The sequence below is a fragment of the Esox lucius genome, chromosome 21 (genome assembly GCF_011004845.1).
Source record: "Esox lucius isolate fEsoLuc1 chromosome 21, fEsoLuc1.pri, whole genome shotgun sequence".
Taxonomy (NCBI): domain Eukaryota; kingdom Metazoa; phylum Chordata; class Actinopteri; order Esociformes; family Esocidae; genus Esox; species Esox lucius.
In genome coordinates, this window is record NC_047589.1 from 24808111 (window position 1) to 24834319 (window position 26209).

The window sequence follows — 26209 nt, forward strand, 5'->3', positions numbered from 1 at the left end:
AACATGGCGACCCACTTTTTCAAAATGACAAAAGCGGCGTCCATAAAATGTATTATATTCCTATTATTTTTATGATGATTATTATTAGTAGCAAAAACATCAATTAATATACCAAATGTGTATTATTATACTAGTGCTTTCTTTTTTCCCTAGACTGGGATGCAGGATGAAAGACCAACGCGCATATCTGGTGCAGCGTCCAGTATTTATTGTCCGAGTAGAAAATACACTTTTTTAAACCTGAGTCCTGACCAACCATAACGCATGAGGATGCGAGCGCGACACTGGCTACATTTTATTGAGATAAACATATTTTACAGTGTTACGAACCCCGTGGCAATAGCAGTCTAGGATGGTACAGAGACCCGTAACCAGGGCTTGACATTCTCTCTATATATACAGTGATTTTTCCTACATTCAAAGCTAATAGGCAACAGCCTTCCCAAAATCTCCCACCGCCTATGTGTGTTGGCATGGTAAAACATGATTTTGCGCCTATATATAGAATACCAACGACTGCAGCTAAAAATGAGGGTAGGACGGAACTTGTTCCATATTGACTGTTGCCAGGTGGGGTATGTTTCCTACTAATAGGGCTTTTTTTAATGGGCTTGTGGGAGTCGATTTTTTTTCTGGAGACAGCGGCAGAATACGGTTTACGGGCAACCTTACATACAGGACCACACGTGTCCAGATACCGCGGAGATGAGTAATGTCGTAAAAACAAGTGGATCCTGGTTTTCTTTCACAACCAAACATGTCAAAATATTCCATTAAAACTTAACCTCAAACTACATCTAATCCGCAAAACATGTTTTTAAACCTTTTAGGTGATTTATAGTCTAAAATTGTGTTTTAAAAGAGAGATCGCGAGACAAACAAAGATGACAGGTGAAAAAAACATCAGATTAGTGTACTATCACTAAAAACTTAAAAAAAAAATACTTATTTAAGTTACTAACAATATAAATACATGAACGTGAAGACGCTGGATCAGCGACAGCAGCAGATCCTAGTATAGCTGAAGAAGTCGAGGGAGATTAACGATGTGGCGTCAAGATAAAGATTGGGGGAAAATAACTGACAAGGCTGTAATAAATTTTTTATGCAAGTCTATATTAACAGGAACATAGCATAACAAAAATTTATTATAAAGCTGATTTCATATTTCTTTTAAAATAACATATTAATAGTTCTAGGTTATGTTAAGAATATATACACTGAACAAAATTATGTGGCCACAATAAAAGGCCACTCTAAAATGTGCAGTTTCACTGTATTTTTGATTCCAGTAGGCTAAATTATATGGGTAGAATGATATTTTGTGAAAGACTCTCCTTTATATCAATACAGTGAGTTGTCTTTCTTGACATACACAGAAGAAATAGGAATGGTACACCCAAACTTTGGGTATTTCAAGTCTTGTGGACTCGTGAAAACTTGGAAGTTACACATTTACAGAAATGTAAGGACATGAGGACACCAAAAGGTGTCTTAAGACAGGAGCACTATCCATATTCATGACCGCATTTACAAAAGTCTCTGACTCCATACCAAATTGACTTGAAAATGATTTAGAACAGCACTGTTTCATCACAATCTTAAATTGATAAAGGCCAATCCTTAGGACTATCCCTAAGTCAAGTCTTCAATTCGATGTAGTGTTATTCAGTTGAGTGGTTCATGTGGCTCTGAGAAGACTTGGCATTAGTTCTGAGTGCTTCAGGCAAAAACGAATTTCAGTTCAATATACAATATTCCTGTGGGCATTGGCATTGATGGTGACATCTCTTGATTGGCTGGCAATGTTGCTTAGGTCATTGATTCCAGAGTGTTTTCAGCTTCCTTGACCTGCTGCTGAGCCCAGGGTAGGGTTATCTGGAGAATCAGAGGTTGATGCTTCAATCGCTCTTTACACAACATGAATAATGTGTACTTGCATAAACCTGAAGTGTTTGCAGAAGTTTCCAGTACCTGTGTGATGATGAGTTTGCTGGATGGATCTTCTGTGTCACTGAACTCCTCTCCGAAACACAAGGTGATGTCACACCGAGGAGGGTCTCCCCCACAGCTGCGGAAATGATCCAGCTCTACGGAAGCAGTAAATATTCGTTGGCTGCTGAAATATCGATATCCAGTACGGCATTGGTTCCAAATTAAGCTACTTAAATTCTCCAAACACATTTCTATTGTAGCCCTGGACAAGCACGTATTGAATTGAATTGGTTATGTTTGTCTGGGCCTACAACCACAAAGTGTACTGTTAAGGGTACTGGATGACCTGAGTTGGGAAGCACTGCCAGCACAGAGACATGAAACAAGGTGAGAGATCTCCACGTCACTCACCCATTCTGAAAACCTCTTTGTCAAACAGCTTCTCAGGCTCCACAGCACGGTTCATCTTGTGCGGTCCCACGGTGGCTGAATGTGGGCCAGTCCAGAAGATTTGGCCCACGCAGCTGCGTCTTGCATAGACCCCATTCTCTGAGGTAGTCAGCATCACCCCTTTTTCCATGAGGTACAGCAGGTTTGAAAGGGCTTGGAGTTGAGGCCCAATGCCTGGGCTGGAGGTCAGGGTGGAGGGGGGTTCTGGGAGTTGGATGCACGGAAACCTGTCCGTCATTGGCATGGGGGGAACCGGCAAGGAAGGCTGGTAGGCGATCCGGACATCGCTGCCTATGACCACACATTTGAGCACCTCCCGTCCCAGGTACTTCACTGAGACATGGTATGAGTCCTGTGCTGGAGAGGCAGAGACGGACAAAGGATGAGCAGGAACGGTTGATGCAGTATCATGGGATTGAAGAGCTGATCAGAATTTTGCACAAGTGCAGAGGGAAGGTCTCGATTGTGACATTGGCATACTTCATACTACGTACTGCATACTACGTACTCCGCGGATGATGGTGAATTATGTTCTACTTAGTGTGTAGTAAGCTAGTATGCCAGTATTGGGACTGATTGGGACACGTTACCTCATCATAACGCCAAGTTTTAATATTTAGGTAGATACCATTAAGCATAATGCTAACTGACTAATGTTTCTAATGAAGTTTACTTCCACCACAATTAGCATCTATGAATTGTATAGCTTTTGCTGCTTGTGCCATGAATTGGGCAACCGCTTTGGAAGTGTCAAGATGAACTTGACACTTCCAAAGCTATTTAATTTCATGGCACAACAACATTTGTTTTTCTTTCTTTAATTCATGAATGACTCTGATACAATTACTATCAACATACACTGATCAGCCATAACATTATGACCACTGACAGGTGAAGTGAATAACACTGATAAACTTGTTATCATGGCACCTGTCAGTGGGTGGGATATATTAGGCAGCAAATGAACATTCTGTCCTCAAAGTTGATGTGTTAGGTGCTTGAAAAATGGACAAGCGTAAGGATCTGAGCGACTTGGACAAGGGCCTAATTGTGACTAGGTCAGAACATCCCCAAAGCTGCAGCCCTTGTGGGGTGTTCCTGGTCTGCAGTGGTCAGAATCAAAAGTGATCCAAAGAAGGAAAAGCGGTGAACCGGCAACCGGGTTATGGGCGTTCATTGATGCACGTGGGAGCGAAGGCTGGCCCGTGTGGTCCGATCCAACAGACCAGCCACTGTAGCTCAAACTGCTGAAAAGGTTAATGCTGGTACTGACAGAAAGGTGTCAGAACAAACAGTGCATTGCAGTTTGTTGCATATGGGGTTGCGTAGCCGCAGACCAGTCAGGGTGCCCATGCTGACCCCTGTCCACTGCCGAAAGTGCCTACAATGGGCATGTGAACATCAGAACTGGACCACGGAGCAAAGGAAGAAGAGCAAAGGCATGTTCTTCTGGGAAACCTTGGGTCCTGCCATTCAAGTGGATATTACTTTGACACGTACCACCTATCTGAGCATTGTTGCAGACCATGTGTACCCTTTTATGGCAATGATATTCCCTGATGACATTGGCCTCTTTCAGAAGGATAATACAGCCTGCCACAAAGCAAAAATGGGTTGAAGAATGGTTTGAGGAACACAGCAACGAGTTCAAGGTTTTGACTTGGCCTCCAAATTCCCCAGATCTCAATCCAATCAAGCATCTGTGGACAAACAGGTCCCATGGAGGCCCCACCTCGCCACTCACAGGGCTTAAAGGATCTGCTGCTAACGTCTTGGTGCCAGATACCACAGCACACCTTCAGAGGTCTAGTGGAGTCTATGCCTCGACAGGTCAGGGCTGTTTTGGCGCCCAAATGGGGACCTACACAATATTAGGCAGGTGGGGACAGTTTAGATGACGTTAACTGACCTTTTCGTTAAGACAAGAGAATCGTGAAAACCCCCCGTATTTTACAGCGCAAGGGGTTGTGGTCTATATTACCCCAAAAAGCATACACAAATGCATACTCCGAAAATCCACAAGAAAGAATAGACCATCCGGGAACGTTTGCCATACTATTTTCAGCATACTATGGTTTGAGACATACTAATCTTCTCGCATACTAATATGGCATTCTATATTGTATGCAAGTACGGGATTTGAGATTTAGCCATTGATTTGGATCTCATTGCTTGCTGAAGGAAGACAATAAATGTGAATCACATTCTATTGGAAGTCCCCAGAGTGAAAAGACAGAGAGCCAATATCAATACAATATTGTATGTTTGACAGACATTTTTGGAATACATTGAGCTTGCAAAATGTTACACTTACATCTTTCACTCTTCAGGATGTCTAAGGGCTTATCGACCTGGTCTTGCAGGACGATATGAACGATTTTCTCAATTTCCTTAGAAGGCAAAAAAAAATTAAAATGAGTTGGTGAGACAGACCGGCAAATAAATAAAAAGCACTTGAACTTCTTTGAATCTGATGATAATTTTTTTTCCCTTCAAAATTCCAGACCTACCATAGTAACTGGCAGGGAGGTACTGACCTCTTTCATCTGTTTGACCTCCACCTCCTCTTCCTCCTCCATTTTTTCTGAATCACTGCACTTTCTCTTCCTCCCCCCTGCTTTGGCTGGGCTCTTCATGTTAACAGTCCCCAACGCTGTAGAGAGATAACAGACCAAAAAGGTATGCAACAAATTAGTTTACTGAACTTTAACCTACTAGTATGTTGTCTCTATGGTTACAAAATATGTGAAGTTTATTGCTACGATAACATTTGCACTGTTTGTTCATTTTCTGCATTTTATTATAAAAAACAATCGCCGTTGTTTGCTAGGGAGGCACTTGTAATGTGTGCAGTTTTCGGTTAAGCTATTTGTTTCTAGAACATTAGTCTATAAATACATATTTTCCAAAATTGTTTGACATTATCTCTGCCATCTCTCCTGAAATTTGACTCCCCCCATTTAATTTCCAACTTTTTGTCACTATAGTAAAATACTATGATGCCACAGAAGGTAATTGTTTAAATCAAAACTTTGAGAGTTTAGAGCAAAAGAAGATTCAATTCCTAACTGTCCCAAAACCTTCAGATAAAGTAAATGTTTTTTGCCTTGTACATTTTGTGTATTCTATCCCTATGTATTGGCTACCACCATGTAAAATTCTGCATTAATGTACTTAGCAAATGATGGTGATTCAGACTAATGGTGTCTGTCACCTTGTTCACTCATGGGTACAAGCCGGTAGACTTTGTAGGGTTCGGGGATGTCCATCTGTGACCTCTCGTTGACCTCTTGGAATTCCGGGCTTTTATTGAGAGCACAGCGCAGCCGGGTCTTCCAGGAGGCAGGGTCAGCATTACTCCCGTCAGGTAACTTTCCCTTAAACACTGCCCACGCCTGTGGAAAAAGAGGGGCAGGAAGACTGACACTCGCATATGAGGAGAAAATGTCCACTGTATGTTTATTATGAGGGACTACTACTGATAAATGACCAGTCGATGAACTAGGACGATAGGTTCCTCATGTAAGGACCTTGAAGATGGCGCCATCCTCTTCACTGCGGAAGTCCTGTTTCCCGGCATGCTTCCAGGGAATACGGAACATGGTCTTAGCGTCGTCATCCCATATCAGGCCACGGTACCGCCCACTGTTGATCTGCACTCAGACGTTCAACAAGACTAGGGTGAGACCAGGGCAGTGTTTGGTCACTAGTGTTCACATCAGTTGCCACTTAGGTCGATTAAACATTTGGCCAATAGGGGGGGCTGGGCAGTCGGACGAGACATGGGAGGGCCTTGGAATGAAAAACACTGGAGTGGGGCAACACTCAACTACTATTCAAGAGACAGAAACCCCGGAAAGCAGCAGGGCCTGACGGTGTCTCCCCATCCACCCTAAAGCACAGTGCGGATCAGCTTTCTGCTGTGTTTAAGGATATCTTCAACACCTCACTGGAGACAAGCTGCATCCCAGCCTGTTTCAAGTCCTCCATCATCATCCAAGCCCACAAGACGCCAAGAATCACAGGACTTAACAACTACACACCCGTCGTCCTGACCTCAGTGGTTTTGAAGTCATTTGAGCACCTTGTGCCGTCCCAACTCAAGACCATCACAGACCCTCTACAAAACCCACTGTAGTTTGCTTACAGAGCCAACAGGTCTGTGGACGACACGGTCAGCATGGCTCTTCACTTCATCCTCCAGCATCTGGACTCCCCTGGAACCTACGCCCGAATCCTGTTTGTGGACTGCAGTTCCGCATTCAACAACATAATTCCTGCTTTGCTCCAGAACAAGGTATCCCAACTGGGAGTGCCCGAGTCCACATGCAGGTTGATCACAGCCTTCCTGTCCAATAGGGGACAATACGTGAGGCTGGGGAAGCACCCGTCTGAACCCCTGACCATCAGCACCAGCTCCCCTCAAGGCTGGATCCTGTCCGCCCTCCTTGTATACCAACAGCTGCACCTCCAGTCACCACTTGGTTAAGCTCCTGAAGTTTGCTGTTGACACCATCCTTATCTGGCTCATCTGATTGAACATCTTTTCCTTTCTGGGCACCACCATCAACCAGGACATCAAGTGGGAGCTGAACATCCCCTCTCTTACAAAGAAAGCACAGCAGAGGATGTACTTCCTGCGGCAGCTGGAGAAGTTCAACCTGCCAAAGACAATGATGGTGCACTTCTACACTGCCATCATAGAGTCCATCCTTACCTCCTCCATCACCGTCTGGTGCGCTGCAGCCACTGCCAAGGACAAGGGCAGGATGAAGCGCATCATCCGCTCTGCAGAGAGGGTGATTGGCTGCAATCTGCCGTCTCTACAAGACACACATACCTCCAGGATGCGGAGGCGAGTGGCAAAGATTGGGGCTGATCCCTCTCGCCCTGGAAATGTACTATTCAGAACTCTCACCTCTGGCTGAGATCTATCAGGACCAAAACTTGGTAGAAATGTGGTAGAAATGCTGTTATTCCATAGTACCATGACATAATATTGCTTATTCTAAGTTATCCAGTAATTTAGGAAGTCCATTGTATGTTTCGGCTCCGCTCACTTTTACAGGATGTGCCTACATGAAAAAGAATCTACAGTCTCTGTGCCTTTCCCATTTAGTGATTTCCACAGCAATTGGGATTTCCACAACACCACAAGAACAGTTTCACATACACACACAACCCTCAACTGGACAAATCTACAACCCCTCCCCACATACACACACAACCTTCAACTGGACAATTCTTGCACCTTACATATTTTCTTAGTATATTCTTTAGTAATTTATTCATGCTCAGTCTACTGTTTTTATGCTCAGTCCACTATTCTTATTTGTTTTGTACAAAATTGCTGAACTAATGGACCAGAACAAATTCCTAGTCTTTTGTGAAACTTACTTGGCAATAAAACTCTTTCTGATTCTGATTTCTGATTCTACTAGACAGGCAGTACACACTCACTGTACAGACCAGCTGGCACATTCATATACCCAAGTGAAACAGCTGTCGTCAGATTTCTCCACAAAAGAGACACAGAAGCAATACTTCACTAACATTCACCTGGTCTACCATCCAACAGCGTAGTCTGCGTGTGGAGCGAATTCTTGCCATGATGTAGCTGTGCAGAGAGAAAACCATTGTTATTTTCTTTTGTGTTTACTGTACAAACAGACAACTAACTGCACAGTGGGGACCGGGTCTGTGTATTCCATGATATAACCACCTGAAAACAAGAAAACGTATGGTGTCAATGCTAGTTAAACAAGCCAGCTAGTTAAGTGATAATCTTCCAGCAAGTTCCTGTTATAGAGTCAGTCGCACAGACTGACTCTATAACAGGAGCTTGCTGGAAGATTAACTTGCTGTCAGTTAACCATAGAGTGTCCCAAATGGCAACACTTCCCCAAATATGGACCCCTTTATACTATGTAGTCCACTGGACCCCTTTATACTATGCAGTCCACTGGACCCCTTTATAGTATGCAGTCCACTGGACCCCTTTATACTATGCAGTCCACTGGACCCCTTTATACTATGCAGTCCACTGGACCCCTTTATACTATGCAGTCTACTGGACACCTTTATACTATGCAGTCCACAGGACCACTTTATGCTATGTAGTCCACTGGACCCCTTTATACTATGTAATCCACTGGACCCCTTTATACTATGTAATCCACTGCTTTTGACAAGGGCCCCACTTGTGTTTTATGAGTAACTGTGTTCATTTTCCTCCACATAAGTTTCTAGAACTGTGTTTTGTATAGCTTTAGTATATAAGACCTCCATATCTCAGATATATTCAGATATACATATCTTTTATTATTTTCTAATATTGTATTATACAATGAAGAAGCTGAAACGACAAGCTAATCGTGTTACCAGGTCCACCGTTAATCTTGGGACAGTTTAAGTGCAGTGTGTTAACTAATGTTCTGTGTGTGTGTGTGTGTGTGATCCATGGCTGTGTGTATTTGTACAGATCAGGTGTTCCCACAACCGAAAGTAAAACCTGACATATTAGCCCACACATTTAATGTGGCATAGTGTCAGAATTGGGGTTACTTTAGGGTTTAGGAACTTCGGGTGAGGTTTTTGGCAAGGTCAGTTCTTGGTTAAGTTTAAGCATAAATGTTAAGTTACTCAGGTTAAGGATAGGTTTAGGACTTGGGAATGTGGATTTTTTTCTCCAGTCTCCACAAGATAAAAAACAACAACTGTGTGTCTATCTGTCGTTCCATGGCAGGCTGGAGAGAGGTGTCAAGGCGTGGGTATTGTTTCATGGCAAGTTGTTGAGAGGTGCCGAGTGGCTAGCTTTTTTTTGGCAGATGCTAGGTCTGTTAGCCGGTCACATAACCGAGAAAACACATTATTTCATGTACATCACCGTGAAAGGCATCCAGCATTTTATGGGTTTTCTGCCATTTGGGCCCTGTCCGAGGCCTCCCCCGGGTAGGGCCACAGTGTCACCAGACCCCCCTGTCTCAGCCCCAAGGTCTTACGCTGCTATACTATTGTGCTGGGGGAGTAGGGTCAGTTTGCCTTCTCCACTATAAATCCTTGTAGATATAAGGAATGCATTTTCAAAATGTTCCCTGTCTCCTGATGTTTTAAACACACCTGAGGAGTACCTGGCTTGAAAGAGCCGTTGCAGTCCCTGTCCAATGTCCTCCTGGTTGTGTTGCAGATCAAGGCGATACCTGACGATTTCAGCTGCCACTGTGCTGACACCTCCCCCTTCCCCGTGTTGTCCCTGTCCTTGTCCTTCTGGTCATGCTTCTGAACGGGACTAAATTTAAATAGACTCTGGACTCGTGCATTTATTAATTATTACAATTTGCACTCTTAATATGTTCACCCGGCACAGCCAGAAGAGGACCGGTCACCCCTCTGAGCCTGGGACTTCTCTAGGTTTCTTCCTAAATTTCAGCCTTCTTAGGGAGTTTTTCCTAGCCACTGAAAATCAACATTACTGTTGTTTGCGCTTTGTGACAACTGCTGATGTAAAAAGGGCTTTATATAGACATTTGATTGATTGATGGCCGAGACTAACAACTTTATTAATCCGCCAATTACACCAAAATATACTGGTTTAACATGGAGATTGCCTCAGTAAAGCTTGAACGGGCCGTTTAATGGCATTGAGACCCCTTCACAAATTTACGGATCTAAGAACTGTATAGAGGAATCTTCAGTGTTCACCAAATCTATGCAAGCCTCTGTGTCATATAAGAAGTCTCAAGGTTGCAAAAACACACTTGGAAGCATCTACAAAGACTATTCAAGACCTCATGGGTAACGTTCTCTGGACCAAGTAGAGATCTCTGAGCAACACGTGTGTTGTTATGTCTGGCTAAAACCAAACACCGCATTCACCCCATACCATAGGTTACGCATGGTTATCGTATGTTATGATGGACGACAGACACTATATTTACGCCATTTAGCATTGTTATGGAAATTATTGAACTGATGTATATTTAGTCCTACGCATGTATAAATGGGTTACTAGTTAAAGGTTCTGAGTCCCCATGTTTAGATAAGAAAGCCAATGTAGGATAGGGGGATCTGGTATTTGTTTATGGTCATCATTGGATGGTCTCAGAAGGTCATTGGGTTATCCATTAATTGTCTACCAGTTTAAACCATCTGTTCTCTGTCCAGATGCTGTGTGTCCCTTAGAGTTTAAAAGGTAACCCACAAGGTCCTTGGTTTAATGTGGGGGAGGAACCTATGTGACATAAGACAGCAGGGCAGTAACTTACCACACCCCTTTTAACTGTAATAAATACTGACTGTTCATGTACAGTGGGGAGAACGAGTATTTGATACACTGCCGATTGTGCAGGTTTTCCCACTTACAAAGCATGTAGAAGTCTGTCATTTTTATCATAGGTTTTCTTCAACTGTGAGTGACGGAATCGAAAACAAAAATCCAGAAAATCACATTGTATGATTTTTAAGTAATTAATTTGCATTTTATTGCATGACATAAGTAGTTGATACATCAGAAAAGCAGAACTTAGTATTTGGTACAGAAATCATTATTTGCAATATACGTTTCCTGTAGTTCTTGACCAGGTTTGCACACACTGCAGCAGGGATTTTGGCCCACTCCTCCATACAGACCTTCATACAGATCCTTCAGGTTTCAGGGTTGTCACTGGGCAATACGGACTTTCAGCTCTGTCCAAAGATATTCTATTGGGTTCAGGTCTGGAGACTGGCTAGGCCACTCCAGGACCTTGAGATGCTTCTTACGGAGCCACTCCTTAGTTGCCCTGGCTGTGTGTTTCAGGTCGTTGTCATGGTGGAAGACCCAACCACGACCCATTTTCAATTCTCTTTTTGAGGGAAGGAGGTTGTTGGCCAAGATCTCGCGATACATGGCCCCATCCATCCTCCCCTCAATACGGTGCAGTCGTCCTGTCCCCTTTGCAGAAAAGCATCCATGCTTCACGGTTGGGATGGTGTTCTTGGGGTTGTACTCATCCTTCTTCTTCCTCCAAACACGGCAAGTGGAGTATAGACCAAAAAGCAGTGGCAGGCCATTCATCAGTTTGCTTTCACATATTCTGAACATTCTCCTTGAAACGCACTGCTAATCCCAGATGCATCGATGCTCAGTTTTTGCAGTGTTGTATAAAATCTAAACATCTGGCATAAGGAAGAAATAAAATTCCAGCAGCTGCAGAAAGGCTCGGTCCCAGAGTTTATGGTGGCCTAATCCCATCCTGGTTGTATGCGTATGTCCTTCATACACAGGAACAGCGCAGCACGGTTTTCCAAAACTGCATTGACAGTTCTACTTTTACAGTTCCATCGTACAGCGGGTGGCCTTGGAATGCGTCTCTGTGTTGCCTCAGTAAGTGCCGCAACACGTTTTAGAGCGCCAGAGAAAAAGGTGTCAAAAGCAGTTAAATCTGAAAAAAACACATTCAGGATGCTCATCCTTGCTGAACAAAGTTGCTGATTTACAGGAGACATCAGTTGTCTCATCTGCCTGTATGGCAACAAATACAGGCCTCATCCACTTGGTTGGCTATCATTGATCACACCAACATTCTAAGCATGGGTATTAATATTTTCACATGTACAATGTACATTGCATTGTGAGAGAGGGGCTAGCCCCACATTCATGCTTAGCTTATGGCCTACTACAGCGAACTTGAATCGGCAGAACGGAGTCTGAAGCAGCAAGGTAGGGTCCAATGAACATGAAATAAAATCCTAATACAAATGATATTCAATTTAGGAAGATGCTATATCCATAGATAATAAATTATAGGAAATATTCTTTGAGAAAAATTATTTTGTTGCAGTTCTTTCTGTTAACAACAGGCCCCTAATGACCTGTCGCCCCTGAGCACACACGAGTGTGATCACTGACTGGGAAACGATTTGTTGTTCTGTTGAAGTCTAGGACCCTTTGGTAATAAAGTATATTTTTCAATCACTTGTCATGGTTCTCTGTATCGGAGTTGTGAAGTATTCTGTGTACTGAAGAGGGTTTATCCTGAGGGGCCATAATCTGACATGATTACTTTGTTCATTTCTGTGTGATTATTCCCCTGGGAAAAAAGGATCACAAACATCTACTAGTCAATGTAAACCACATCAACAGACCCTATTCGACAGCCCCTCCATTCCTGTCTAATTTGACAGCGCAAGAAACGGAAAAGTAGTTGTCTGCCACCTTGAACTAATCGTAGGCGGTTCTATAGGCCTATCTCATATTTTTTTCTATTTCACTTTTAACTGATTTACAACATTTTAAATTATTTTGAAAAATATCGTTTATTATTTAACTCTGATTATTCTTTCAATATTTATTTCATTTTGCATGGGTCTGTATGATATTCAACAAAGCGGGAAGTAAACTAGCCTAGGAAAACCTCTAGAAATATCGAACTCAATCAAATGCCTTAGTAGCAGAATACCTGTAACATCGTAGTCGTTGCTCATATGGTTTCACTTACCTAAGTTCCAAAAAACTGAGCAACAGCACATTGTACCGCGAGTGGATAATCCAGCTGTTCTTTTCTCAGTCACCCCGAGCTGACCAGCAGACAGCGCCTTTTCCCGGAAACCACGTGACTATGTTAATAACGTGGCTCAATATTAATCTGTCCATCTATCGCAAATTGTTAAGTGGTATGAAGTGGTGTTGTGTTATGTTCGTGGATTATAACTTGATTTATTTTGTAATTGTTTAATATTGATATGAGTTAGAAAACGCATTGGTCAATGGAACAGCCGGCCACTGAGATAGTAAACACTCAATATAGCAGTGGTTCCAAACCAGGGGTCCTAGGAAACACTCATGACACCATGGACTTACTAGTGAAATTAACATGAGGGGGTACTTCAGAGGTACTCCAAGCAGAGCTAAATCTTTTGGGGGGTACACTAGTTTAAAAAGGTTGGGGGCCACTGCAATATAGGACCCCAATGATGGTTCCAATCTCACCAGACGTAGCTCTACTTTGGCTATTTCCACAGGTGGCTCCGGTAGGCTGCCACACTGTTAGATAAGCAATCAGATTGGTTGTGACCATAAATGAAACACGTGATACTTTTAAATCAATAAAATAATTTATTGCATGGTATAATCCTGTTAAACATTCTAAACCCTGGCGAAAAATATGGATTGTCATCTTGAACATCCTGACAGGCACTTTCACTTTGTGTGTTCTTACATTGTTTAGTGCAGTATTTAAAAGGATCTTGGGTGGTTCAAAATCCCTGACCAGATCTTTTAGTTCTGAGGCCCTATACCTTAGAGCTGGGGAAAGTTACACCACCACAGGTACAGGACCTCAGAAATGGAAGATCTGGTACTGGATTAGGAGCCACTTTTCATATATATGGTATACTGTTTATTGATTAAAAAATAATCCTTAAAAACCAATGTTAATGTGTAAACCTCCCATTTTGGCCAGGATGTGTAAAGTCTTGTTTGTATGTGCATCAGCTAAAATTCTTATCAAACCTCAGTTTGTCATGACATTCAACGTGAGTGATTTGGATAACATAAAGCTAATATACATGACCATTTTCTGGGACTTGTATTGTCTTGACAGCGCTGCGATTATAACAAGTGGCCAAAAATCCCAGAATGCATTTTAAATCTAGGTGCAGCTTTGTCCCCAAACAGGAAATGTGGGCACATTACTGTTACAGTACTGGTAGATGTGTAGTGGTTAAAATGATTTCATCTAAGGAATTTAAACAAGACCTTATAAAATAGCTAGGTTGGTAATGGTATGTGGTGGGAGGTTTGAAACACAACTTTGTGGGATGCTGTTTACAAGTAAAAACCTTCCTTGTTAAAGTCTTTAAAATCAATCTTCAACTTATCCGGGGAACCTTTTCTCCGAGTGGAACTTCCATTAGCTTCTGTAAAGACCAAGTAGAACACATTAAATAAATAGAAAAAGACATAATTGCAACTACACAGTGCGAACATCCAGGGAGCCCCCCAGTCCGTCTCAGGGTTAACCCACCTTCCGCTGCCGAGCCTGGAACGCCCTGTCGTCCTCCCCTTCCCCTTGTAGCACCTCCACCTGGTACCTCTGACAGGCCACCGCCACCTCCTGCTCGTTGTAGAGAACAGCGGGGTCCAGGCTGTGTCCGTTGATGAGACTCACCAGGTATTCTCTGTAGTGTTTACTGACGTTGGCAGACCAACACACACTGAGTGAGTTGACAGCCTAAGCAGTGACCAACAATCTCCTTGATATCAGTAACTTGGTATGGACTCTCTAAAGTTAATGAGACAGTGGAACTATTGGAGGGATGGGCGCTGTGGGACTTTTGTCTTTTCATTTCTGTTACATTTGTTACATTTCTGTTGTTTAAACAAACCAAAAATAAAACCCTGTTATATTTGTGTTGAAAACAATCCTGAGCAAAATGTTAAAAGGACACCATTTTGAACACGTTAAGTCTAACCAACCTGGAGTGATTATGGTACCGAAACTACCATGCAGTACTTATATTAGGGTGAGGTTGTGAGGGAATCTTCTGTGAAATGCATATATAATCACACGCTTTAGGAATACATTAATGTGCATGCATAATAATACGCTTTATAAATATAGTCATGTGCAAACAATGAGTTCTTAAATAATGTAATCCACACACACACGGACAATGAGTTCTTAAAGATTGCATGGTCATCATGATGTGTGTATCATATCCTGACACCTGACATGTGTGTCAGCAGCCGTGCACCTCAGCAGAGAAGCGTCCTGTGACCAGACATTAATGACCCTGAAATGTATGGCCTTTGTGTTTACTGGAAGTGTGACCCAAGTATGAACCATGAGTTTGTCATGATTTACTGCTCTGAACTACAGAACACTCAGAAAGAGATAGGGGACAAGAGGTAAACCCCGCCCTGGGGGACTTCCAGAAAGGATGGTCAGATGGCGTAATGTGTGAAAGTTTTGTATAAAAAGCCATGGTCCGAACTTAGAACTTGGTGTGTATCTGCAGAAGGACATGGCTTTGGTGACTGTCATTGTTTTATGATCCTTTATGAGTCTATTGGATTCCCAAGTTCCTGAGTTGATGTGCATTTGTTTTAGAAAGAGTGGACGTGATCTTCCACTACAGTTTCTTACAGTTATGAGTGTGTGTGTGTGACTCACTCGCACAGTCCAGCTTGCCCCACCAGCGTTTGAACTCCACACGGTGAGTCAATCTGTTGTCCCCCCTCTTCCTTCTGCAGCATTACTCCACATGCATCTGAGTCACACAAAAAAGGGAACAGAAATGCCTGAGCGAAAAAACATCTCTCACAGACCTGGGTTTTAAAGACACCTGGAATTGAATTGACTGAAATTTTACATGTGAGAACAGAAGATAATTGGATCTGGTTGTTACCGGTCTGCGTCCCGTTAGGGGGTTCTGTATTGAACTCAACCGCATTCCTCTGTGGAGAAAATAAACAGCAGCTTCTACTCAGAAACAGAGACAGGAGTAGGCCTACAGGAAAGGACCCGGAAGAACTAGAGTTTTTCCAGAACCTTCCCGGTAACTGAAATATTCTACGTGTAACCTTCCCCGCTTCAACATCTCCAGTACACCCCCCCTGTCCAATACCTGCAGCAGGGCCTGCAGTTGGGCAGGCTCCCAGTCCCTCAGGTAGAAGAGACAGTCGCGGGGGTGGTGAGCGTGGAGTCCTGTGATCTTACACTGGGCCGTTTTACAGGCCGTCTGGGGGAGAATGTGGAAGTGAGAGAGGAGTCATAACACCGCTGAGGATGGATGATAGTCAAGGACGAGGAGGGAGATCCTTCCTACTGCATCCATTTTGTGAAATTCAAACTGCTTTCGTAAAAATAATTAGCTTTTTCTTGTTGATATTGTTCCCTTTTATACAGACATGTTAAGCACAGTCTATGCACGGGTGTCTGGCAACATGAAGCCCCAACAGTTGGCTTGTACAGTGGGGAGAACAAGAATTTGATCCACTGCCAATTTTGCAGGTTTTCCTACTTACAAAGCATGTAGTAATTTTTATCATAGGTACTCTTCAACTGTGAGAGACAGAATCTAAAACAAAAATCCAGAAAATCACATTGTAGGATTTTTAAATTACTTAAAAATCCTACAATGTGATTTTCTGGATTTTTGTTTTAGATTCCGTCACTCACAGTTGTAGAGTACCTATGATAAAAATTACAGACTTCTACATGCTTTGCTCTGCAAAATCGGCAGTGTATCAAATACTTGTTCTCCCCACTGTAGGTCAGCTAATGTTTCTGGGCATTATAATGCAGTTTGTTGTTAACTACAAACTTTAAAGCTGTGCTTTTTGGGAGCAAGCAATGCGAAATGTATCATGCTACTGTGATTGAACCAATAATGACAGCCTTGTTATAGCATTGGCTTAGTTGTGCTAGCTAATTGCTAACATAGGTGTAGTAGTTCTGGGTTTTGATCAAGCACATATTATTGTACTTTTTGGTGTTAACAATAAATTAGTTAGATATGCAAGCATGAGAAACACTGAGTTGTGCTGATGGAGTAACCTTTAAAGCTGCACTAGATAGGATTTTTCTCTGTGCCCTATAAACATGTGTAAGCTAATGAGGCCCTCCGAGTGGTTTAGCAGCACAGAACGCTCAGTGCCAGCGTAATGCCAATTAATACATTTTGGAACGTGCCGCTACTTTCCAGCCATTTCTGTTCCAGCAATCCCATTCCAGCCAATCACCTTCTGCGAGGCGGGCCTTCCTCCTTGGCTTACTTTGCCAATAGAAACAGATGACATATTTCATGGCTTGAATTAATAATTACACTGTCTGATGTTAACTAGCGATCTATATAATAATGAGGAACATCGAGTTGTGTCGCTGCACTGACTTACAAGGTTTTGGTGGAGCCCCACTGACTTGTAGGTTAGCTAACATTTCAGACCTTGAATTATGCGTGTATTATCACACAGTTTGGTGTTAAAGGGGCTTTTCATCCTGGGGTGAAACATTTATTGTGTCAACTATGTTAACTACCCACAAAGTCCTTACGTTAACTACCTACCAGGCTGGGTAGTTAATAGTCAAAACCAAGTTACATCACAACTGCCCTCACCAGGGTGAGATGTTACTTTTATTTCTAGGGTACCTTGATCATTCAGCTAACAAACCTCAGGAACATAAACAATCTGCATGGTATCTGTGAAAATTTGTGACTGGTTCGCTGAAGTGCACATGGGTTGTCAGTTACAGCCCATGAGAGCATCCTGGTTAAAAATGCAGTCTCAGCTTCATCTCAGCCTCATACTAAATCATAATCTCTGTCGGTGGCTGAAAACAAATGTATTGGGTTTGTTTGCCGAACTGTCTTTCGGTTGAAAAAAATACAACAACTGGGAGAGTCCACCAAAATAATTCATGGCATGATCAAAATTGCAGGTGTTTGGCATAGCATGCCTTAGGTAACACTGCAATCCGTGCAGTGACTAATGTGACTTACAGTGTGGAAGGGATTGTTGCAGCCACTGCAGAACTGATATCTGCACTGGGAGCAGCTGAAGTGCATGCAGCCTCCTTTGGTCAAGGCATACTGGAACCTGCAATGGGGACAGGCTACCGGGGGAGGGGGGGGGAGAGATAAACAAGGGCTAAACCATGTTGTTCTAACGATTATGACGATAAAAAGAATGAACATGAGGTTGGCTCGGTCAGAAATGAAAGGTTCTGATTTGGGATCCGATCCGGTCTGTCCAGATGATCTTAGTCATACGATCTAAAAGAAACCTGTAGCAGCACCACCCCTCTGACTCCCACAGTCTGGTCAGTGCTGGCTGTCCAGGCTGACTCACTGATGCCATTGTCGCGCAGGAACCCAGCCAGTCCCTGTCTCTGGTAGTCAGGATCGCTCTCTCTCTTCCACTGCTGGAACTGCTCACAGGTCACATCCTGGTGCTGTGGTTCCCACTGAGTGACAGGGAGAGAGAGAAACGGGTAGGGGTGGGAGAGAAACGGGTAGGGGTGGGAGAGAAACGGGTAGGGAGGGGAGAGAAACGGGTAGGGGTGGGGAGAGAAACGGGTAGGGGTGGGGAGAGAAACGGGGAGGGGTGGGGAGAGAAACGGGTAGGGGTGGGAGAGAAACGGGTAGGGGCGGGAGAGAAACGGGTAGGGGCGGGAGAGAAACGGGTAGGGGCGGGAGAGAAACGGGTAGGGGCGGGAGAGAAACGGGTAGGGAGGGGAGAGAAACGGGTAGGGGTGGGGAGAGAAACGGGTAGGGGTGGGGAGAGAAACGGGGAGGGGTGGGGAGAGAAACGGGTAGGGGTGGGAGAGAAACGGGTAGGGGCGGGAGAGAAACGGGTAGGGGAGGGAGAGAAACGGGTAGGGGCGGGAGAGAAACGGGTAGGGAGGGGAGAGAAACGGGTAGGGGTGGGAGAGAAACGGGTAGGGGTGGGGAGAGAAACGGGTAGGGGTGGGAGAGAAACGGGTAGGGGCGGGAGAGAAACGGGTAGGGAGGGGAGAGAAACGGGTAGGGGCGGAAGAGAAACGGGTAGGGGCGGGAGAGAAACGGGTAGGGGTGGGAGAGAAACGGGTAGGGAGGGGAGAGAAACGGGTAGGGGTGGGAGAGAAACGGGTAGGGGTGGGAGAGAAACGGGTAGGGGTGGGAGAGAAACGGGTAGGGGTGGGAGAGAAACGGGTAGGGAGGGGAGAGAAACGGGTAGGGGTGGGAGAGAAACGGGTAGGGAGGGGAGAGAAACGGGTAGGGGTGGGAGAGAAACGGGTAGGGGTGGGAGAGAAACGGGTAGGGAGGGGAGAGAAACGGGTAGGGGCGGGAGAGACAGACAGATGTTATTATACAAATACTGTATTGTTCACTGTTGAAACAACCGACATGCCAGGTACTTACAGGCTTCTTGCACTGGTTACAAAAGCTCTTTAAGCACGTAGGACAGGTGACTTTGAGTTGGTCCCCATCATAGATGAACCCAAAGGTACACTGACAAGGGAAGAGGGAGATGAAGTGGTGAGAGGAGACACAGCGACCGGACAGACCGACTGAGAAGGGATGGTTAGAAACACACTCACGTGACAGCACCACAGGAACATGGGGTCCTTCATCAGTGCGTGCTCCGTCAGCTTCTTGTGGAACAGCTCGTAAACCTCCCGATCCAGACAGTCTCGCAGCTGAACGCACACCGTCAAACACAAAGTCACAACGACGCAATGACCCAGGGTTCAGCAGCACCGGATTCACCCCGCCCACGCCTCCCCCTCCTGCCGACGGCGCATACCTGGATGTCCAGGGTGGAGAAATAGCTGTCCAGGTGCTCGGGGTCATTGATGTCAGGCCCTGAGCACACTGGACACACCATGTCCCGGATGTGCTTGTCCCTCACGGCCACGGTGAAGTGCTGCGTGAAACACTCATGGCACACAGAGCACTGGCACGACGTCAGGGACCGCATCTGACAGAGAGAGAGAGAGAGAGAGAGAGAGGGAGACCTCAGCACAGAGAAAACGTTCCATCTTCAATGCAGACGGACCTCGCCTGGGACAGACAGAGCCCCGGTAAACGCACCTTGCTGTGGGGAAACACGCTGAGGCAGCAGGGGCACTCGTTGTTGAGCAGGCGGCGGAGGAACTCTCTGTCCTGGGACTCACGGACGGCCTGGATGACATCCTCCAGGGAGTATTGGGCCTCGGGCTCCTGGAGCAGGGACAGGGCCAGCTCACAGCGCCCCCAGCTGGGCAACTCGTACAGCGCCAGCAGACGCCGACACATCCGCTGAGGAGAGGACAATGGAGATGATGAATTTTGATAAGGTGTTAGGTATGGACCCGTGGTCTCTCTCTCACACACACACACACACACACACACAGCCGTACCTGTTTGTCAGGGTTCTTGGCGTCGATCGGGGCCTCTGGCTGGTCGCTCCAGATGCGCTGGTGGAACGGCTCTAGGAGGGGGCGCTGCAGCAGAGATAGAGCACCCCGCACCTCTCCTCCACTCAGACGCAGGGCCTCCTCACACTTGGACGCCTCCCGGAAGCCCAGTGCACGCAACTCAAGCATCTACACACATCAGAGACCAGACACAGTCAGACAGACCAGAGACAGACCAGAGACAGACCAGAGACAGACCAGAGACAGAAGGACCAGAGACAGTCAGACAGACCAAAGACAGACCAGAGACAGTCAGACAGACCAGAGACAGACCAAAGACAGAAGGACCAGAGACAGTCAGACAGACCAGGGACAGAAGGACCAGAGACAGTCAGACAGACCAGAGACAGACCAGAGACAGAAGGACCAGAGACAGTCAGACAGACCAGGGACAGACCAAAGACAGAAGGACCAGAGACAGTCAGACAGACCAGAGACAGACCAGAGACAGAAGGACCAGAGACAGTCAGACAGACCAGGGACAGACCAAAGACAGAAGGACCAGAGACAGTTAGACAGACCAGAGACAGACCAGAGACAGACCAGAGACAGAAGGACCAGAGACAGTCAGACAGACCAGGGACAGACCAAAGACAGAAGGACCAGAGACATTCAGACAGACTAGAGACAGATCCAAAGACAGAAGGACCAGAGACAGTCAGACAGACCAGAGACAGACCAAAGACAGAAGGACCAGACACAGTTAGACAGACCAGAGACAGACCAAAGACAGAAGGACCAGACACAGTTAGACAGACCAGAGACAGAAGGACCAGAGACAGTCAGACAGACCAGGGACAGACCAAAGACAGAAGGACCAGAGACAGTCAGACAGACCAGGGACAGACCAAAGACAGAAGGACCAGAGACAGTCAGACAGACTAGAGACAGACCAAAGACAGAAGGACCAGAGACAGTCAGACAGACCAGAGACAGACCCAAGACAGAAGGACCAGAGACAGTCAGACAGACTAGAGACAGACCAAAGACAGAAGGACCAGACACAGTTAGACAGACCAGAGACAGAAGGACCAGAGACAGTCAGACAGACCAGGGACAGACCAAAGACAGAAGGACCAGAGACAGTCAGACAGACCAGGGACAGACCAAAGACAGAAGGACCAGAGACAGTCAGACAGACCAGGGACAGACCAAAGACAGAAGGACCAGAGACAGTCAGACCGACCAGAGACAGACCAGAGACAGAAGGACCAGAGACAGTCAGACAGACCAGGGACAGACCAAAGACAGAAGGACCAGAGACAGTCAGACAGACTAGAGACAGACCAAAGACAGAAGGACCAGAGACAGTCAGACAGACCAGAGACAGACCCAAGACAAAAGGACCAGAGACAGTCAGACAGACCAGAGACAGACCAAAGACAAGAAAGAGACAGTTAGACAGATCAGAGACAGTCAGGCAGATCAGAAAAAGTCAGGCAGACCAGAGGCAGTCAGACAGAGGTATGTTATCATGGAATGAGGTCACTCTGCAGGTGGTTCTGTGATTAATGACATCTTGTTGAGAAACCATTCAGTCTTATCAAGGGAGTATCCTCCCAAGGTCGGGAATAAAGGGCCTATTCTGTGTTCTTATGTTAAACCAGAGTACGTTTCATCATCTGAAGTTTTAGCCACATGATCTAACTATGGAAACTCTACACCTTCAGACACCTTCATTTTCTCCAGACTTTGTTTTGTCATTGACTTCATTTATAACTGACTAAACATAAATGTGCCATCAATATTCACACAATACCCCATCACCAAGAGAAACCGTTTTCTATAGAAATTAGTGTCAAATAATTGGCATCGAAAAACTGAAATGTCTCAAGTACATAAGTTTTCAGACCATTTGCCATGACACTCCCAGGTGCATCCTGGGCCATTTCAACATCCTTGATGACACAGAAACTTGATAAGAATCCAACCGTGGCCAACCGAGGTACCTTGATTTCACAAGGCCTAACCGTGTAAGGGGCTTATTAGCGTCACTACTGTGAAGAGTGCAGATGGGAGCATCACGCCGTGGGGATGCTTCTCAGCCGCAGTGACTGGGAGGAGACCTGGGAGACTGGTCAAGATTGCGTCAAGGATGAATGGAGCAAAACAGAGACATCCTTGATGAGTGCGCAGGACCACACAGGCATGTGGCTAGGGCAAAGACATGGCTAGGGTAAAGACATGGCTAGGGCAAAGATTCATCTTTTAGCATGACAGCATCCTTATCAACCTCGCTTTGGCGTTGGCGACCGTTACGGCCGGGGTGACGTGTAGCGGTTCTCACCTTGGCCTGTCGCTCTCTGAGGAGCTGTCGCACGGCTCTTTCGTTGTCGCCTCCCGCTGCCACCCAGGCCTGCTTAGCCTCCACCCTGGACAGCTGCACCCCCTCCCCCAGCAAATCCGCCGACAGCCCATCCGTCCCAGCGCCGCCCTGCGTACCAGAACCCCCGGATTTGTAGTTCTGCAAGGCTGCTGAGGCCGCCATGGCACAAATCTCATCCAGGACGTGGGGCAGCTCCGATGTCAGCCAATCGCAGGGGTTGACGTTGCTGCCCCTGGAAATGCAGAGGGCTGCGTACATCTCTTCTGGGCTCACCCCCTTCTTCTCCCCTTCCTGAGGACAATGTGAGGTTAGAAATTAGAACAATGCTGTATGTCGTATGTTAATCCACAAGTGTCCATTAAAAACGACACCTACTCGTATTTGTTGGACAAGGTTCAACCCTTCGTCCCTCATCTGCTTCTGTCTCTTGACGTTCAAGTGGTCCCTGGAAGGCATCAGGGGCGTGGCCACAGCTGTCACAGAAGGCGGGGCTAACTCTTTGATGGGGGACTGGAGGAGGAGGAACTTGGGGCTTGTGAGGGCGGGGTCTTTACATGACATGTTGCACATCTCACAGGCCGCCGCGAGCTGGTTGTTCACATAGGTGCAAAACTGACACACCCACTGGACAGACGGACAGAGAGAAGAGGAGTTAAAGGGCGAGAACAACCGCAGGCGCTGGAATAACTCGACTCCACTGAGCACGTTCAACCACAGGGAGGAGAAAGCCAACCTTTCTTGCCTGGACGTCTCCTGGGTGTCCTGGCGTGTGTGGCGCGGTGGACACGGGCGTGACGCAGGGCGGGGTGGCCAGGCGGGGGCGCTCACACACCTCGCACAGCACACTGCTGCCTTGATTCACCACCGTACAACTCTTACAGCCCCACTCTGGAAGGGATCAGACGAGTCAGCGCCCAGCTATTGACATGGCTTTTTGGGGGGGACAGTTGCCCACGCGGCACATGAACCTGACCTGTGTTGGACGGTGATTGTGACGGGTCTTCCTGCACGGTGATGGAGGCCGAGGCCAGGCGGGGTCGTTCACAGGTCACACACAGCACTGCCTTCACCTCGTTGACTGTCGTGCACTGGGCGCATTCCCATGAAGACAGGGAGTGGCTGGAAAGGAGGGAGACCGGTGTGAAACGATGGGGTTAGTGTCCGTGTGTGTGTGTGTGTGTCATTCATACCACTTTTAAAAAAAGATTCTAACCTTAAAACTGGTTTGGCGGGGTTGACCACCGTTCTGTTGTGGCCCCCGCGGTCAGGGTGAGAATGGTACAGTCTGTCACATTCCAGGCACAGCCTCTGAGAACAGGTGGAGCAGTGGGCGGAGACTTGGGACACACCACAAATGGAACAGGTCTCTGCGGGGGAGGTTCAGAATATTGAGTAAACAAGCAAACTGTTTATTTTTAACAGACACCTTGACTTCGATGCCCCATATCTCACCCTGTACTCTGATTCGCCGGTGGGTGGCTCTGGTTGGGTGGCGGTGGTATATGAGGTCACATGACTGACAGAAGCGAAGGGAGCCACAGGGGGGGCACAAGAGAGGGGGGGGGGGCACCGCACAAGTTACACCCACCTTCTGGGAGACAGAGAGAGGACCGGTAAGAGGAGCACACGTTTGCCGGACAGCATAAATCCAGAGCGGGCCAGCCGGTGGCATGCCAGGGAGGACTGGTCCATGGGGCGGCTGCTTGTCTCACCTCTGGGAGTGGCAGGTGCCGGCCCAAGCCCAGGACTGGGAGCAGGCTGGGGGGATAGCGGCTGGAGGTCTTTGGCCCGGTCCCCGTGCCCTTCCCCGGGAGAGATGATCACAGCGTCCGTCATCAGCTCCGGTTCGGCCTGGGGAGACAAGAAACGCCGTTAGTCGGCATGACAGCACTGATCCCAGAACAGCGTGCCCAGTCCAGCGTGCCGTGACACTCGCCTGGTATGTCTTCTGTGTGCCGAGGTAGGGTATGATGTCGCTGTAGGTTTCTGGGTGTTCATGGGTACCCTGACAACCATTAAAATAATCAGTCACATGGAAACCTTTATTATAATTTTTTTTTTTTTTTAATAACGGCACTCTTGGATTGCTTTCAGATTGACGTTCACCTTGATGAGCATGTCTAGTTCCATTCGCAGGGTCATGACCTCAATGGTCACCGCAGCAACCTTCCCGACATCTGGATCTGTGACATCGTCAGGGAAGCTGAGGCCGTCTGGCTGCTGATTGGTGTATCCATAGAGAAAAAGAACCGACCTGCCATGCTGTGGGAAACACAACATTAGAAATACACCCATTGACTGAAATGAGACATAACATTTAAATATCACAGGGAATCAGCTGCTCCAGTTCCGTATAATTGACCAACTAAGGCACCCGGGATCAATTCGCCCCATCGTCCAACCACCTGCCCCCTGGAGAGAAATGGACGAGATGACCTTTTGACTTGGTCATCTGCACACGCATCAGTACACTGTACTGAGACAGGGCTGGACGTTCCTGACGGGGTTTAGAGGGGCTCACCTTGATGGCGTCCACGGTGGCCCGGAAGACCGGGTTGTTGTGCTTGACACTGCGCCAGTACCTGGGCCTGCTGGGACTAGTCAGGTTACAGCCATACTTCTCCAAGATGCTCAGAGCCTTAAATAGCCGGCTCAAAGACTCCAGAACCTGGTGGAAGGAGGGGGTGGGGAATGTAGGACATGAGGTGACACAAGATGCGGTAAGCGCCGGCTGGAAGTATCGAAACACAGCAAGGTCACATGCCTCACCTCTTGCCAGCTGTGCCCTGTGATGTTCTCTGTCACCATGGCCTGGGCGGTGACGTGCTGGAACTTGTCGGAGAGGTAGAGGGGGGTGTTGGCCATGATTTGGACATCGGCCTTCACGGCCTGGGCGTTACCTGTGGAGGACAGGAGCGACTCTGCTCTCCTCCGCACTTCCTCAAACGGCACTGGCGGTGCACTCGTCATTCTGACTCTGGGTAATAGAGAGATAGAGATAATGACAGCGATATAAACTTCTGCATGGCTTGTGACCGTTGGTTGACGCAAGAAAACCCTGGTGTATATTCTGTTAGGTTCACTAGATAGTAGTTCTGAGTACTGCTGCCTCTGTAGTTTAGCAATGGAGCTACTCTTCTGACTGAAGATGGAAGTACACTGAAGTTCGTTAGCTACTGTTATCTCAACATGGCACAGTGTCACTACATCGCCATAATCCTTACTGTTGGTAAAGTTCAGAGGAATATAAGAGGGATATCGAGCTGGCTTGTCGTGCTCATGCATTAGCTAGCTAACTAATGATGACTCACTGGCAAGTTGTTGAAATCGAAAGTTAAATACGATATCTAAGAAGTTACAGCCACACGAGCTACCTTATCTTCGGTTTCCAGTACTGTGCGGTCCAGTTCCTTTTTAATCCAAGTGATAGAAAGAGCAAAATAAAATGTATTACATTTTCAGTATCACGTCGGCTTTCTAAGGCAAGCAAAACCGTAATGTCACAACATTGAAAAATGAAGTTCACGCGGAAGTTGATATTGAGGGTTAACCGTACAGACGGAATTAACCTAGATGT

The 26209-nt window shown here is 46.3% G+C and overlaps 2 protein-coding genes across 4 annotated transcripts; both read right to left on the reverse strand.

Annotated features, from left to right (window-relative positions):
- Positions 1-1236: 1236 nt before the first annotated feature.
- Positions 1237-12962, reverse strand: LOC105019602 (interferon regulatory factor 4). 3 transcript variants are annotated; one of them, XM_020041801.3, is made up of 9 exons: positions 12864-12962; positions 7945-8002; positions 5916-6038; positions 5600-5780; positions 4923-5038; positions 4700-4775; positions 2347-2742; positions 1975-2090; positions 1237-1878 (listed from the first exon to the last, which is right to left on the reverse strand). In XM_020041801.3, the coding sequence occupies exons 2-9, from the start codon at positions 7993-7995 to the stop codon at positions 1813-1815; spliced, it is 1125 nt and encodes a 374-aa protein (XP_019897360.2). In that variant the 5' UTR covers positions 7996-8002; positions 12864-12962; the 3' UTR covers positions 1237-1812. The 3 variants fall into 3 exon arrangements, with proteins under 3 accessions (XP_019897360.2, XP_019897359.2, XP_019897361.2); XM_020041800.3 differs by having other exon boundaries at positions 7939-8002; XM_020041802.3 differs by lacking the exon at positions 7945-8002.
- A 496-nt stretch (positions 12963-13458) lies between these two features.
- Positions 13459-26188, reverse strand: LOC105019579 (E3 ubiquitin-protein ligase RNF31). Its single transcript, XM_010885866.5, is given in 25 exon segments — positions 13459-14283; positions 14391-14556; positions 15540-15636; positions 15775-15823; positions 15994-16107; positions 17869-17981; positions 18218-18332; positions 19270-19359; positions 19449-19547; positions 19655-19828; positions 19942-20148; positions 20250-20435; positions 22594-22923; positions 23008-23256; positions 23366-23520; positions 23606-23751; positions 23846-23999; positions 24085-24196; positions 24198-24223; positions 24345-24483; positions 24569-24637; positions 24739-24894; positions 25154-25300; positions 25402-25609; positions 26007-26188. Coding segments are annotated over 24 exon segments (3342 nt in total). The 5' UTR covers positions 25603-25609; positions 26007-26188; the 3' UTR covers positions 13459-14235.
- Positions 26189-26209: the final 21 nt, after the last annotated feature.